Source organism: Oryza brachyantha, chromosome 2 (genome assembly GCF_000231095.2).
Source record: "Oryza brachyantha chromosome 2, ObraRS2, whole genome shotgun sequence".
Taxonomy (NCBI): Eukaryota; Viridiplantae; Streptophyta; class Magnoliopsida; order Poales; family Poaceae; genus Oryza; species Oryza brachyantha.
The window spans coordinates 16,419,331-16,436,777 of NC_023164.2; the positions used below are offsets into that span (position 1 = coordinate 16,419,331).

Below are 17,447 nucleotides of genomic sequence, written 5' to 3' on the forward strand. Positions count from 1 at the left end.
AGCTATATTTATTAGTAATTAATTGTGAGGAAAAGAGGAAGCCGTGTTTGATGGCCTCGGCAAGGTATGCCGAGTGCCGGACCTTGCCACATGGTCCTCCGCCGCTGTCGAAATCACTGTGCATGCATGTTAAGATTCTAGAAGTGGTTTTAGCTACTACTGTATACTTATATGCTCCTTCCGTTTTCAGATAAATGACATTCTTGATGTTTTAGATATGGAGTTTGATCACTCATCTTATAAAAAACAACTACGTAAGCATTATTAATTTCATTTTGATTAATTTTATCATTAAATATATTTTAAATATGACTAATTTTTAAATAAAATAATAATAGTTGTCACTAAACTACACATAGTTTGCTTGTTGATTGGGCATTTGGGCTTGAGCCTATTGCATTAGAGCATGTACAATAGCAGACTATAAAACAACTATAAACATATTTTAAGAAGACAAGAGAGAAGAGCAACATGCTATAGATTTATAGTTAGCTGTAGCGCGGACTCCAAAATATACGTGTGTATGACAGATGGAACCGGATATTAATTATGTAGTATATGTTTATAGATAACTATCATATGAATTACTATTAAATTGACTATAAACGATTTGGACCCGACATATAGCTATACTATTGAACTTGCTAAAATTGATTCATCTATCACAAATATTAATGCGAGGAATCATGATGGTGCTCAGACGTTGAACCTCTGCTCGAGGCCTGGTACTTCTAATTATAGTTTTATAGAAGGGGGTAAAATATCAAAATAGCAGGCCAGGCCGGATGAGGTTGGATGGGCCAATTCTAGTACTATCTCCTTTCGTCCTAGGGCCCAGAGACATAACGATGGCCAGCAGTCCAGCACCTTGGGCTTGCCAGCCCACCGACCGTATAGGCCGACAGCCAAAGTACACGGCAACAAACCCAAACTTTGGGTGTATTTTTGCCATCCGTGCCTCGGAATTTTTGGAATTTTTAATTTTATTTATTAAATAATTTACCAATTTAATTTTGTATTTTAAAAAATCACAAAACTAACCTCCTGCCGCCCTCTAAGAGGACGAAAAGGTGACGTGGCAAACGGTCACTTAGTCGCAATGAAAGGTCCGAAACGGTGGCACAGCAAATTTTGCATTTAGGTGACCGAGTGGCCGTTTGCCACGTCATCTTTCCGCCCTCCCAGAGAGCGGCAGAAGGTTAGTTTTGTAATTTTTAAAATACAAAATTAAATTTGTAAATTATTTAATAAATAAAATTAAAAATTCAAAAAATTCCCGTGTCTCGCAGTCTCGTTGGATTATCAAAAGGGAGTGCTTCTTGTCTTCATTGACAGGAATCAAGAGACTTTTTTTTTAAAAAAAAAAATCGGCTTTCATTAGTTTACGAAAAAAACAAATGGTATGATATAGAGCGTAAAAAATACAGCAGAAATATTTTTAAAAAATGATGCGGATTAGGATCGGGGGTTTGAACCCGACGTGAATCGAACACGCAACCTTCTGATCTGGAGTCAGACGCGCTACCATTGCGCCACGGATCCGGCCGTGATGAAGCGCACAAAACAAAGTACTTATTAGCTTATTCAGTTCATAGGATAAATATAATAGAAATACATGCGCAAATCTATAGGATTCAGAAAGAAGAAATTTTTCCTCTAGTATTACGAAATGAGGTTAGAGTGGATTCTTTTTTCCTATGTTTTTGCCCACAATAGTGGAGAGATATGAAATTTTCCTATAGTTTTCCTTAAATGCATTCCTTTGAAACGAACGTTGCTAAAGTATACAGTTCACATGATTTCATATTCTTACAATTTTTTTCTTTTGTAATTTCTTTAAAACGAATAATGCCTTAATGTTTCCGAAGGTGTTTTCCATGCATGACACGCACGCACACTTGTAAAATATACTCGTCGCGCTCGGGTGCTTGGCAAATACTGCCAATCCACCACACCCCCACTTGGCACTTGGAGCAGACCAAAATCCAAGACACGGGCGTCCCCGTCCCCATCGCAACACGAACCCCCAACCAAAAAAGCTCACAAAAAGCGACCAAAAAATAGATAATAAAAAAACAAACGAATACAAAAAATACTTTAGAAAAAACTTGAGGCCTCGGTGCTCTCCCCGCCACGTGGGCCCCACCGCCTCCCCTGGCACCCAATGCTTTCCCGCCACGTCGGATCGCCTCATCCCCCGTGCTCTCCCACGTGGCTCCTCTCCCACCACCTCCCCCTCTTCCCGCTTCTCCACCACCACTCTCTCTCTCTGAATCTCTCTCTCCTCCGCCGCCTCCTCCTCTCGCTTCCGCTTCTCACCGGTCGCCGCCGCACGAACCCACGCGGCAGGCCCAAACCCTACGAGTCACCCGTCGCCATGTCGGCCTCGGCCGCGGCCGGGGCGGTCTCCCTCGTCGCCACCTCCGCGTCGCTGTCCGTGCCCGACCACCTCCGCCTACGCCGCTTCCGCCTCCACCCGCGCCCGCCGCCAACGGCGCAGCCGACGCAGCTCCTGCGGGGCGACCGCCACCGCCGCCGCAGCCGCTTCGTTCTCGCCGTCCTGCAGGAGGACCGCGCCGCCTCCGCCTCGCCGGAGGAGGAGGCGAGGAGGTACGGGCTCAACGGGAGCGCGAGCGGGGTCGGGTACGACGATGCCGCCGTGGAGGCGTACCTCGGGTCCAACGGCAACGGGAGAGGGAACGGTGCGGCGATGAAGCCGCCCGCGGAGTCACAGACCAGCGCCGTGCTGGTCTCCGCCTCCGCGGCGCCGGGGGATGATGAGAGGAGGAGGAAAGAGCGGGTGGAGGAGATCGGCAGGGAGGACGCTTGGTTCAAGCAGGGCGGCGGGGAGTCCATGCCCGAGGTGAATTGTTATTTTGCTTGTCAGCTCCATGCGTTGTTCAGCTCCAGTTGTAACTGTGTGATCATAGGGCTGTGCCATATTTGAGATATGCGAATGTTTACCAGCTCCTGATAGAATAAGAGGATGGAGTATGACCTTTCGTTTGTGAGTACGATCATGCATTTGTACCATTTTTAACATGTGGCAAATGCTAAGTAGCCACTAAAATTAGCTGGAGTTGGATGTTGCCTTGACTAAAGCAAGAGTTCAGTTTTACTTTAGGCGTTTGTTTGTGTTTTTTTTTTCAAGTTTGGATGTAATCAAATGCATGGACGAGCAATGAGTGGTGGCTTACATTTGTTTCCAGAAAAAAAAAACCCATCATAAGCAGCGTGGCAGAGTTGATGTTTAGTGGGAGAAAACTAACAAGGGGTATTGATGACTTGGCTTATTGCTAATGTATTGTGTCATATTGAAAATAATTTTATATGGAACTTATTTGCATTTGGATTTTGAGACTATGGTTGCAATTTTTTCCCAATTCCAATATAAAACTATTTTTTTCTGAGTTTTATATAGGTTAGCGACGGGGCCTTCAATTGTTTGTGTAACTACTGTTGTTTGTTTTATCTTATGGAATACAGCTGTTCATTTCAACCAGATGAAGCAAATAACAGTTATTTTGTAGTATCATTTTTTAGTGAAAAAGTTACTGTGTCATCATTATTGTTTTTCCTTTTCGGGTTGAACATCTAAATCTTGCAGGTGTCCGTTGCTCCTGGTGGTCGCTGGAATCGGTTTAAAACCTATTCGACAATTCAAAGGACGTTGGAAATATGGGGCTTTGTTTTTAAGTTTATATTCAGAGCTTGGCTCAATAACCAGAAGTTCACTTATCGAGGTCAGTGATTTGTCAAAACAACAAAAGTGATACTTCTATAGTATGAATATATACAACAAAGCCGGGGTCCTGATTTCTATCTTTGTATATGTGCTAGGGGAAAAAATTAAAGAGTTGAGGCAAGTTCAGAATGTTTTTGGTTCCTTGCAAAAAAAAAAGAAGAATATTTTCTTTTACTTGTGGAAAAGAACAGACAAGCCAATGATTCTCATGGTGCAGTGTAATCAGATTTACTTTAGCTACTATGATCACAGGAAAAGACATTTTGAGAAACTCATAGATATATTGCACTTCAATAAAATTCATCAAACCATAAATTAGTGTATGTTGCATATGCATGGACTATTTACTTCTCAACCAATGATGTTTATTTAAGTCCTGAAATCTTCTATATGTTCAGTGTAAAATCACGTGCATAATACATAACTTGATCACATAGAATTATCACCTACATGTTTGTGACAACATTGTGTACTCTCCCGTCAAACATTTAGAATAATATTTTTCAGGAGGGATGACGGAAGAGAAAAGGGTACTGAGGAGGAAAGTTCTCGCCAAGTGGCTTAAGGAGAGTATTTTGAGATTAGGTCCCACATTTATCAAAATTGGGCAGCAGTTCTCCACCAGAGTGGACATTCTTCCACAGGAATATGTGGATCAGTTATCTGAATTACAGGTCTGTATGTTGAACCTTATAGATGTGCTTCAACACGTTCTCGATTTAGACCAGCCAGATCCTATAACAGCTGTGGTAGCAATTGGTTAGCTGCAAATCTGCTGCTATATTAATTCTGCTCTTTCCTATTAGGATTTACCATATTGAAAGCTCAGTTATATTTGGGTACCGTAGCTTTAGGAACAAATTGCAGCTCTGTTGTGTAATATAGTTCAAAATTTGCTCGTGCTCGACATTTTTCTAGACTCTTGCAAATTGACACTAAACAGATCTGTTTATATTCATTTTCTGCTGGAATACTGGAACCTTTCTTTCATCTGCAGGACCAAGTTCCTCCATTTCCTTCAGAGACAGCGGTGTCAATTATTGAGGAAGAGCTAGGGGCATCTGTGAATAAGATTTTTGATCGATTTGACTTTGAACCAATAGCTGCTGCTAGCCTCGGTAACAAGCTGACATGATATAATTACTACTTAACTAAAACTAAACCATTTTGGTAAGCGACTTGATATTGCAATATATCCATTTTTGGCAGGCCAGGTTCATCGGGCATGCTTGAATGGGAAAGAAGTTGTCATCAAAGTACAAAGGCCTGGTCTGAAGGACCTTTTTGATATTGATCTGAAGAACTTAAGAGTAAGTAATTTAATTTTTCTTCTGTATTTTTCTAACATTGTAACACTGTTGTTATTTATTACATGCACAGCTTGGAATAGCATTACTGTTAATTCAAATATGATTATTTTGATACCATCTGTTGATGAGTCAACTGGTCTATTCTAGGTAATAGCAGAATACCTTCAGAAAGTGGACCCAAAGTCAGATGGTGCCAAGAGGGACTGGGTTGCCATCTATGACGAGTGTGCATCTGTTTTGTATCAGGTATTAACCATATGATTTTTGTAGCATATTATGAATTAATCAAAAACAAAAAAGTGTATTCCTAATTTGCTGCCATTGACAATAAATTAATGTGAGGCTCAGCCATGAATTCAGAATATGCATTTCTTGAATTGGCATTGTTCTGTACGACAATGCATTTCATCATGCTCTCTCTGACCCTGAGCTCTTCACGTTGACATGTATGTCAGATTATGTTAGATAAATTCTTATAGGTCAGCTATTTGACCTTTGGGTATTTCTGTGTACAGAAGTTATGCCCTAACCGGCTCATGGAATTGTGGTTTTCAGGAAATAGACTATACAAAGGAAGCATTTAATGCTGAAAAATTTTCTGAAAACTTCAAAAATATGGATTATGTTAAGGTTCCAGAGATTTTGTGGGAGTACACTACACCTCAGGTTCCTACTCTTCAGAAAACTTGTAAAAAAGAACCTTGAGTAACATAGAATAGAGTACAACACTATGTTTCTGTCCTCTATGCAGGTTTTAACAATGGAATACGTCCCAGGAATCAAAATAAATAGGATAAAGCAACTAGATAAATTAGGAGTTGATCGGAAAAGGTATGTGCTATATACTGGTGAGCCATAGCTTCAATTTGCTTTACCAATTGTCATTGGTTGTTTATTATCCCTCGAACCCCTCTCAGGTTGGGTCGGTATGCTGTTGAGTCCTACCTGGAGCAGATCCTATCTCATGGATTTTTCCATGCTGATCCGGTTAGTTTTATTGTACATATTCCAAAAGCAATGTTATATTTGTTTATCCTGTTATGGTTACTTATAATTTTTACAACGTTCTGTTCTTGCACTATACCGTGCAAATGAATCATGAAGATGATTCTACACTAAGAGAAAGTTATATCATTGTAGTTTTGAGATCTGCGCTGCTATTGAATCTTTTGCAAGGTGTTATGTAACCTCAGTTGTACTTGCTGCAGCTACATGCGTATCAATGATAGGCTTAAAGATCAATACGCTATTGCCTCCAGTGTTACTAATTTCATGACACAACCATTCTTGTCATTTTCCTCCTTTTTACTAAATTAATTGTTGTCTCAAAAAAATCTCAGTTAAATGCAGCTGTGATGCTCCTTAAGGCACCATCTTTAAAAAAGAATAGCAACTTCTAGAAATCTAATAGTGATTTGTTTACAGCATCCAGGAAATATTGCTGTTGATGATGTCAACGGTGGGAGGCTTATCTTCTATGACTTTGGAATGATGGGAAGGTTGCATCTCATATCTTTGTTTCCATAAGCTTTCATTCAGTTAAATTTTGTTCAATAGTATATTTTCCTTGAAGTAGTTACAGAGTTGCAGAAAGTTTAATCTGACCTTCATTCGTCTTACTTTCAGTATTAGTTCAAATATCCGGGAAGGGTTGCTTGAAGCTTTCTATGGAGTTTATGAAAAAGATCCTGATAGAGTATGTTTCTCTGGGCATAACCTTCAAACAATAACTTCAATACTGTAAGTTCTGCAAAACATCCAATAACATTTCCTGCAGGTGCTTCAATCAATGATACAAATGGGTGTCCTTGTTCCTACTGGGGATATGACGGCCGTCAGAAGAACAGCTCAATTTTTCCTTGATAGGTAGTAACTTCTGTCTGAGAGGATATTTTTTCGAAATTGCTTATACATCAAGTTTTGCAGGTAGTAACACCTGGTTTCATTTTGTTGTGTATATCTACTTTATAGCTTCGAAGAGCGTCTGGCAGCACAAAGGAAAGAAAGAGAGATGGCGACTGAACAACTTGGATTTAAGAAGCAGTTGACTAAGGAGGAGAAGTTTGAAAAGAAGAAGCAAAGGCTTGCTGCTATCGGTAATGCATCAATATATTCTACTGCCTATTAGAGGACAGGATACAAGTAAACATGTCAAGGTGTATGTATTTTGGCCGGTTTTCCTTTTGTTTACTCGAATTAAAATTTTGCAGGAGAGGATCTTTTGGCAATAGCTGCTGATCAACCATTTCGATTTCCTGCCACCTTCACTTTTGTGGTCAGAGCATTCTCAGGTCTGATATGCAATGATTCGTGTCCAAGAAATGTGGTTGTGATGTAATGCTATGGTTCCTCATTCTTCACTCTATGTGCAGTACTAGATGGTATCGGGAAGGGCCTTGATCCTAGATTTGATATCACAGAGATTGCTAAACCGTGAGTGCTTTTCTCCTTCACTAGAATTTTACTTTCTTAATTAACTTTAAGTTTCAAGTCGTGATTTTGGGTTATGACTTGATACATAATGAATTGCTAGATATGCCATGGAGTTGCTAAAATTTAATGAAGCTGGAGTTGAAGTAATTGTCAAGGCAAGTTTGAACTTTGGTCCATAATTTAATCCCCTTATTTGATGGCACGTCTTGTAATATGACTATGCATGTTAAGAAGCGATCTTGATTTTATTTTACCTCAGGATGCGAAGAAGAGATGGGAAAGGCAGTCCCGTGCATTCTATAATTTATTTCGCCAGCCTGACCGAGTTGAAAAGCTTGCGCAAATCATTGAGCGTTTGGTAAAAGCACCTCTTTTCTCCATTATTTTCTGCAGTTTGATGCTTTTGTTTGTAGAATTGTCTTAGACAATTAGCTGTTTTTCTGCGTTTATAGGAGCAAGGTGATCTCAAGCTTCGTGTCAGAACATTGGAGTCAGAAAGAGCATTCAAAAGAGTTGCAGCTGTACAGAAAACAATTGGATATGTGAGTTCAGAATTATATTAACGATTCGTTTGCTCTTTGTATGTCGTTATGCTGCTTCGGGTAAACAGCAAGGTTTTTCTAGGACCGAGTTAGTCGGAATTGATGTAGATAATAAATTTTGAGCTAAAACCTTTTTAGAGATTAGAAGCATTATTAATGCAGGGTGCTTCTGTTTAAAGAGGAACTGCCTATAAATTATAATAAGCCAGTCATAAATTTTGGATCCTTCTGTTTTTTTCCTTTTGAAAGTTTGACATGAGCTCTGCCTATTCTATTAAGATGAATTCTTGTTTCTGGAATAAAATTATTTTGGCGTTTTGAGTAAGGTATATGCGTTTGTATAATATCTTTTTGAGTAATGCACATGCGTTTGTATGATATCTTCTTGAGTAATGCATATGTGTTTATGGTTTGTCCTGAAATAGTGAAATCTGCTTGTGTATCACGCAGGGAGTTGCTGCAGGTAGTTTGGTAAACCTCGCTACCGTTCTCTACCTCAATTCAATCCGGGTAAGTTACAAGTTTCCAAAGAAGCCGGATTCACCCTTCATCGCATATTACTCTTGCACAGCCATTTCACTGCACCTTTCAATCATCCACTGCAGTTTCCAGCGACCATAGCATACTCTCTCTGCGCGTTCTTCGGCCTGCAAGTCCTGGTCGGCCTTATCAAGGTCAAGAAGTTGGATCAACAGGAGAGATTGATAACCGGCACTGCTTGAGTTTAGACAAAACTGGTGAGAGCTGACCCGTGATTTTTTGGTGTCATCCACAGCGGCTATATATATATATATATATATTCCCCGTTTTCTTTGTGTCCAAATTTTAGCCCCTCCCTCACGTTGTAGCATAGCCATCCGTGTACAATAATTGTATGTATATGTAGATGCGGTTAATAGATGCAAATGTACATACATATAGTGTACAATAGACATTCACTGAGGTGTCAAGCTGCTTTTGTGGCTGTAATTCAATCTTCAATCTCTCCTCAGGTGTAGGTAGTTCCTTTCTTTCACGCATCAAATTTGCGGCCCAGCCCGAACGGAGGCACGTCCGTACCGGCCCAAACTTTATGATTTATACTCCTGAACGGATGCTTAAAATAGTAAAAATGCTGGCTAAGCTAACTGCTGCGCTGTGCTTAGTTTGTGATGTGATGTCCTGAAAAAAGAAAAGGAGTCCAGCGGCAAGAATAGTTAATTAGAGGAGCTGGATTCTAGTCGACGGGGAGGAATCTTCAGCTCTATACTAAACTAAATTTGACCCAGTGTTCACTATCATTGGCTACTTCCAACATTAATCAATTCATGCCGGTGCATGCACCTGGGATCTTGGACATTTTTATTGCAGCAAAACTAGGGCAGGTGACGTAATAGGGATTGTTTGGCTCGACCATGTTTCATGGTTACTTGTATCATGCCCTTTGTCGAGCAAAAGCAAGAGCGAGTCCATAGCTGTTGAAATTGAAAAGCAGAGTTGGATCTACAGTGTCAGTTTTAGCGGCCAAATAACACGTACCTTCTATTATTTGAGTCCAGATAAAAAAAAACAATCTTAGCAGCACTATCTATCTTCCTGTAGGGTGGCATTTTAAGTATTCTTGTGGTTAATCAAGATGTGATTTTATAATTTATCGTCATTTCTCACGTAAGCTCCGTAATAATTTGAAGCAAAAGCTATAATAAATTTTGATTATCTGAAGAAGAACTATCTCCAGCTAAGTCATTAGTCTGTTATAGTTGCATCCCTTCACCTGAGCTCATCAATTAGTTGAACTAATTCGTGGATTAACCTTCCCTGGTAGGGCAACAAAAAAGGAAAAAAAGAAAAAGAAAAACAACGCATGTTTTGTTTTGTCTGGGACGAGATTGATTCAATAAACCAGCTACTCCTCTGTTGTTTTTCTTTCCGGCGAGAAGTTCAACCTATGCCAAACAGAAATCAAATCTCTCGTTTTCAAGATAATAAAACAATCATTCAAAAACACACACGCTACGTACCAAAATTATACAGAGCTTTCGATCGAACCAACTCTCCATAGAAGAAAAAAAAAAACTAACTGAGCAAAACTACTCCTTCCGAAACGGAAGAGTTATTTTGCCCACAGAATCGAAAAACAAACAATTCCTCACCCTATCAGAGTGTGATGGCCTGCAGGGGAGAAAATTGTCACCGCCAACTCAGCAAAAAAATTTTTTGCCCTAAATAAGCTAATAAAGGGACACACCATTATCCTAAATTAATCTCCATGATTGGATGTCGCTGTAACACCCTTCCTGTTGCACGATTTAATCGACTAGGAAATCTGGCGTGTTGCCTCGCAAGCACTGTGATAAGCCAATCTGTCCCAAAAAAGAATCAAAAACTAAATCAAAACAAAACAAAACCAGACCAAATCCAAGCAAAAGCTCGTCTCTCTTATGCAGCGCACCGTTTCCTACCCTTTTGCTTATCACCAAAAGCCAAAAACCTGGCGCTCGCCGCGCCTTTCCGCCGTCGCCAACGTACACACATTAGAACCACACATATACTGGCTTAATAATTCATTTAATCAAACTTACGTGATGAGAGATTACATATATACTTAAATTCTTCATCCGAAAAAAAAAAGGAGAGAGACGATTATCTACTAATTAATCGCCAACTAAATAGCTCCGTCATTACGTGTGTTCGTAGTGGTGCTCGTCTCCCGTTTTCCTCGAGCATGCGATGACCTGTTAATTACGTGGATTGCAACTTGTTTAGTTGTCCTAGCAGCACAAATTAACCGATGATTGATTAATTAATTGGTTAATTAATTAATCATATGTACCAAACCCTACGTCACTGATCCATCACTCTCTGCCATTGGATTTGTTTAATTAATTCTCTCGCCACCGAAACCGCCGATTCCGATGGTTTCCCGCTGGGTAACATGCCCCATGTATGATTAGGCAGCTAGCTAGCTAATTAAGCTAATTAATCGATCTAGGTGTGCGTGTAATCGCACATCTCGTTGCATGAAACACCACCACCAATACAAACATCTTGGGCCCTAGTATTATACTGTGGCAGCTGCATGCTAATTGCCATGCCTACAAGTTAATTAAGCTGTCATGTGTCAGCTAAATAAATCATCCTTAATCACTCTCTGACATGTGGGCCATCCATGCATGCCTGATGTGTGTAAGATCTGTTACACCTAACATGTCCACTGTGTCAGTGATGTTAACTCAGGGCACATAGATTCATGACAACTCTGTGTGATTCATGTGTACACGGAGCATTTTTGGATGCTTAAATTGTTAGAGAAATCTGCAAGCGTTGATAGTTGAGCAGGAGCTTATATATTCAGGGAAAACTTTGTGCCGGGCCAATGGCTGCTGCTTGCGTCACAGACTCGCAAGTAGGGTGATTATCTTAATTAATTTGCTCCCGGGTTTTATTTTAATCGGCATGTGTGTAGAAGCAAACTTGTCCTTTTGAATCTGGAAGAATCCTTCGTCCCAATGGTTCAGTCCAAAAGATCATGATGACAGTGCATCCGTTTCTTAATAAATCGGGGTGGCACTAACTAAATGAGCTGGTATAAAACTAATGTCGCGTTAAACCACAACTTAATTAGCGTCAGCTATTGAAGCTAATGACAGTGCCGAGAAAATGGTTAGCCCTAGCTGAGTGAGTGTCTGTCACTGAGCTACTAGCTTTTGTGCTGTAGGAATACGCAGGAAATTGCTGAATTGCAGTTTAATCTTCCAACCTGTTGTGTTGATTTTTCTGAACTCAAAATTTCCAACTTGCTATTGTAGGTTTTTTTTTTTTTGCTAAGAGCTTTATAGTTGGACATTATTGGTAACTCAAGTTGCACACTTGTCACTAAATAAAATCAACAGGGCAACATTGCATCTATGCTACTCTGAAACAAGCAGATCAAGCACAGGTGCATGCTACTAATTAATACTATTTAGACCACTGGATCAAGTGTCCAGTTTGCACAAGCGGTTTCTTTTGGTGCAGACATCTGGTACAGCCAGCGCTAGTAAATTAAGGGAAGGATCTAATAATGTTAGATTTAACCAATTGATCTCCCGCAAAACGAGAAATGTAATAGGCATATAATTAACTGAGAATTAACTATTGAGAAATATAAAATGCATGCATTTGATTTCTTTAAAAAAACTCGTATTACAGATAATTTTCATACTAACCATACCATTTAACAGTTTGAAAAACATAATAAATGATATCAAGAGAGTACCTGATCTTGTTTATTTAGTAGTTTAGAACGGGGCATGGAGCCCGGCAGGTGTAGATCAAGGGTTTAGTGTATTCAGAAATGGTAGTATGCCTTTTGCACCCTGCAGTGGCCTAGTGGCATATCACGTCAGTCACAGGTATTTATTGGTTAAAGCACGGCAAAGGAATCGGCATTTAATCATGGATTAGTGGCCACTACCATCATCAACCAATACCTACGTACCAGGCCTCCACTACTTTCGTGGCTGCTTGAGAAATTGCTACTGCCTTATTTAGTAAATTATTTTTAGGTCTTTATTTCCTCATTTGCCTTCCATTCTCTTAGGTCACCTCCAATACAGAATACAGATTGTTTAGTGAGATGCTTAACAACATGATTAAGCTAAACACTATACTTAAGTGTGAGGTGCTTAACAACATAATTAATCTAATCACTATACTTAAGTGAGCTACTTAAGTATAGTGTTTAGCTTAATCATGTTGTTAAGCACCTCACTAAGCAATCTACGTTGGAGGTGCCCTCGGATATGACGTGCTACGAGAGACGCTGCAATCTTTTTGAAAGACAAACAAGTACTCTCTCCATCCTAAGAATTGAGCTCTATGTCTTGAAAAACACCATACATTTATCACTAGAATGTGGGCTCATGGTTTATTAGACTCACTTAACAGTGACAAAGTTATATGAAGGAAGTTATATGAAGGTAGAGAAACATTATCCCGGTCCCCTGTCCTAGAATATAATGGTTTATCTAGATTTATTTAGATTTATTTATAGAATCCTTTATATTAGAGACATAGTAGTATCTTAGTGGTAATTTGTAGAACAGGTTCTAAGCACCTTCTATTGTTGATGCAGTAAATGGGCAATGGTATGAAACTGGATGCGCATGCCAACGCATGATAGTTAGCTCACATACTCAAATAATAAATATTTCACCCGTTTTAAAATAAGATCATCTTTGTCACTCTTATTTGTCACCAAATATTTTTTCAAAACCATCACTCCATTAGAATTTACAAAAGTCAAGAACAAATACACTGAAACTAAATAAAGTAAGAGATAAATGCACTGAGATTTAATAAAGTAGAAAATATTAAGCCTTTTAGTTTTTGTATGGGTACGTGTGAGGTAAGCAAAAAATAAAGTTATATCATAACAGATGGAGCAGTATATAAGCATTTTTAATTAAAACTGTATATAAAACTCATTGATAATTCACGTGTTTACCGATCCAACCATTTTACTCTAGGAGAGAATTATGGCTCCTTTTTCATCCTCCTATCTTCTCCACTCGAGCTGCTCATGGTCATCTTCTCGCCGCTTTCATAACCTGTAGATAGATAAGACAGAAGAAGGAGAGGGATATGACAAAAAAAAGGGAGTCAATTTTCATAGCAAATGAACGAGATTCTGGTGAATTTTTGTGACACATAAAGCAAAGTGACGAACTTAATTCATTGCTTTCCAATAAATATTGTAAAGAAAGAACAAATTTCCATCGAACTGACCGTGTGCATACTGGATCTCGATCGATCTTCATTGGCCAGGGCCTCCGAGCCGGTAAAACCACAAAAACACGTGAAAAGATTTGCATTTGATGTGCAAATTAATACGTTACGGCGACCATGAATTCGTTCGTTTGATTTTTTGATTTTTTTTTTGTGCCGCAAGTAAACGGCCTCATTATCGATCACCAACCTTGCTGAACCCTGACAAAAGATAAACCAATCATTGGGCGCCGGCTTAGAGCAGTATTAGCTAGCACTCGTATATTTTTCCAGGCCTAATTACGTGTTGACCCGCACCACCCGATCACCTCGCCCCGATTGGACGGTCAGATGGAGCAGAGCAGCAAAGCCACACGGCAACAACTACTAACCATCCACACGCGGCTCTTCTAAGTTCTAACTTGATTTTTTGGTGATATGGCAACTGATATATGGGTTTTATTATGATGATAAATGGTGGAGCATTTTTTTTTCTATTCTTGGGGAGGTAATACATGAAATGAAAAACAGTAGTATCATAGTGGTAGCTCATGGTACCTTTTCAAAGATGAAAAAAATACTTTAAATAGGAACATCAAAGAATCTCAGTCCATCTATGACATCCTCTTCGCTCCCTCTCTCTTTCATGTGTAATGCAGGATCGAGAAAACAGATAAATATAGAAAAAATGGGTAGGAAAATGTAAAATTAAAATAGAATCATAAAACATGAAGAACAATATAGCAATGACCATAGGAGAAACAAAGATTAAAATTTATGCGAGATTAGGTCTCATGTTCTAACCTAATGTTGGTTTTCCTCCAAAACTTACCCGTGTTAAAATATTCTATATAAATTTCATATGATGAAGTAGTGCCCATTCCGTTGTTTGAAAGGATCATTTAGAAAAAAAAAAAGAAATCCACCGAACAATTAATTGCAAGAAAGAGAAATCCTCCAAAAATCCCTATACAACAGAGTCTTAATTTAACACGACAAAATTAAGGGTGGAAATCAAAAATATACTCCCTCTATTTTTTTAATTAACGTAATTGACTTTTGGATTTACGTTGGTCCATTCGTCTTATTAAAAAATATGTCCAAATATGTAAAATTACAAGTTGTATTTAAATCTACTCTAATAATAAATCAAATCATAATGAAATAATTGATAATTATATAAATTTCTTAATTAGAATAAATCATGCGTAGATGTAAAAGTCAACAGCGTCAATTAAAAATCGGAAGGAGTATCACTAACTAATCAAGCATTTTTCCGGCGAGAGGCAGAGCCGCGAGCCCGCGATCGAAAGCGAACGGCGGCGCCCGCGTCTCCGCCCCGTCCACCCCACCCGCCGACGATTCCCCCGCCCCTGACGTCACCCTCCACCACCAACCCCCTCCACCCGCCGTACGGTCCGCCCCGGCCGAACGACTCCACCGGTCGAGTCGAGAGCTCGGGCCCGCGCCGGGCGGGCCCCACCGCCGGTGACAGCGGAGGCGAATGGCGGCGCTCCACGCGCCCCACCGGAGGGAGGAGGGTTCACCTGGAATCCCAGCGGAGAGATTCCACCACCGTCGCCGACGCGTGGGGGCACGGCGTCGCGTGGGCCACCCATGTCGGTGGCAGCGGGAGGGCGCGCTCCGGTATTTTTCTAACCGGGGGAGCGCCTCGGGCGCGTGAACGGCACGTCCAAAGCCGGAGCCGCTCCCCCACACCCAAGTGAGCCGAGCCGTGAAGCCGTCGATGCGCCGCGGCTCTTTCTGGAGAGGGAGCACGGATGGGGCCAAGCAAGCGCTGCAATTATTTGCGGCACCATGATTTCATCGTTTTTGGGACGCTTCCATCCGTGCGTTTGCGCGGCCAGAGGAGAAAATTATGGGAGAAGTGGGCGATACTGTGTCAGTAGCAAACTAGCAATCCTACTGCCCAATCCGGGTTTCTGTTCAATACTGCAACTCCCTCGTCCCAGCCAGGATAAGGTAACTTTCCATGTCCAGTATTTGACCATTAATTTTATTTAAAATTTTTTTAAAAAAGATAGTCACATTTAAAGTACTATTCATAATTTATCATCTAATAAAAATAAAAATGTTAATTTTAAATTTTTTTAAATAACACAGAGAGTTAAAAATGATAGGTAAAAAGTGAATGATTAGTTTATTTTAGGACGGAACGAGTATATACGCATGGGATAGGATCTTAGGAGAGCATGAACAGAGTTTTCTTTGTTGTGTGTGCTTGTGTGTCACTGTAGGTGAGGTGGCTTTGCCTACCTTTTCCTAGGAAAAGTTGTATTGAAATATTTGGGGGCATCATTTGGGAGAAAGGATGTTTGGACAAAAATGGAGTTAATCCTAGGAAAGGAACTTCTATGGGGCTGTTTGGCCGTAGGGGATTTGATCTTAAAGGGAACTAAGTAATTTGGAGGATTTACAACATAATTAATTAAGGATAATCAATTATATGTGCACCAAACTTTATACAGTTACATGCATTTTGGAGCAGTTTGTTTTTCTCTAATCGATTTTGGATTTTTCATGGGCACTATTTCTAATATTCTAAACAGTACTTTTTATGCAAAAGATTCATATATGAAAGTATTTGTCTTACCTTTCTAAAGTAAGATTTTTAACATTGCATTAATTAATTCAGTCATTTATATCCTTAAGTAGCTATTATGAAATTCATATCATCTTTCAACCATTCAATCTCAGCTATATGAAACACTGCCTTTTATCTTCTACATGATAATATAATATGCATGTCGATATTTTGCAGCTGGTGTGCTCAATCCATTTTAGCAGCTTTGAAGATACATAAACAAGTTAATCTTGTGCGTGTGTGTTTTGAGGAATCAAATGGGTGATTGTTTGTCTTTTTTATAAAAAACATATTACATATTTGAAAAGAAAAATATTTTATGAATATACCTTTATATATGTATTCTTATCGATCTAAAAGTCAATGCTGGAAAATAAATTTCAGTGAAAAAACTCTAAAATCAACTCTAAATTTAGGTTAAAGATTTAAATTTTAACATATGAACATAACCATAAGTGAAAAGATATGAGTGAAACTATGGTTATATAAACATTAATATAAAAAGGTCACACAGAGTATGATAACCCACCATATTGCCTAGTAGAGCCTTGCAGATGATAATTTCCTTACTCTATTATGAGAGAGAATGATCCAGTCCCTAGTCCCTACTAGGGTTTACCGTACAGGGCCTGAGGAGGAAGGGTTACCACAATTGGGTGGTAAGCATAATCGCCATGGTAACTATCCTTACTGTGGTGAACACAACTGCAAAAGCTAGATGAAATTACCAAAAAGTAAAGTTTTGTTCAGATTTCTTTTGTACTTGGTGGGGGTGTTTCTGGGCTTTTACCATTACTGTACCTGACAACAAGCACCGTTTAAGAGCATCTCCAAGAGTTTGCTATATCAACTCTCTATCCTTGTTTTTTGGCAAATCTGAAAAGAAAACACCCTTCAATAGTTTGCCAAATGACTTTTCCAAATTTAGCAACAGCTTGTGAAGTTTTTTTTTGGCAAGTGGATTATCCCTAACTCTTGGAGACAAATCTTATCTTCGTTTGTCATAATGTTTACATACCTGGCCAAAACACAGGACTTGAAAAACAAAAATTACAAAACTCTCGAAGATGCTGTTACCATGGTAA

General features: G+C 39.5%; 1 protein-coding gene and 1 non-coding gene across 2 annotated transcripts; one reads left to right on the top strand and one right to left on the bottom strand.

Annotated features, from left to right (window-relative positions):
- Window positions 1–1,470: 1,470 nt before the first annotated feature.
- TRNAW-CCA lies at window positions 1,471–1,542 on the bottom strand. The gene has a single exon. It is a non-coding gene; the product is annotated as a tRNA-Trp (tRNA).
- A 731-nt stretch (window positions 1,543–2,273) lies between these two features.
- LOC102711132 (protein ACTIVITY OF BC1 COMPLEX KINASE 8, chloroplastic) lies at window positions 2,274–9,017 on the top strand. The gene is made up of 20 exons (XM_040520947.1): window positions 2,274–2,863; window positions 3,608–3,743; window positions 4,253–4,419; window positions 4,743–4,863; window positions 4,955–5,055; window positions 5,203–5,301; window positions 5,611–5,721; window positions 5,807–5,886; window positions 5,973–6,042; window positions 6,481–6,554; window positions 6,682–6,751; window positions 6,833–6,921; window positions 7,027–7,151; window positions 7,266–7,346; window positions 7,428–7,488; window positions 7,589–7,643; window positions 7,748–7,846; window positions 7,941–8,030; window positions 8,481–8,540; window positions 8,636–9,017. The coding sequence occupies exons 1-20, from the start codon at window positions 2,378–2,380 to the stop codon at window positions 8,750–8,752; spliced, it is 2,292 nt and encodes a 763-aa protein (XP_040376881.1). The 5' UTR covers window positions 2,274–2,377; the 3' UTR covers window positions 8,753–9,017.
- Window positions 9,018–17,447: the final 8,430 nt, after the last annotated feature.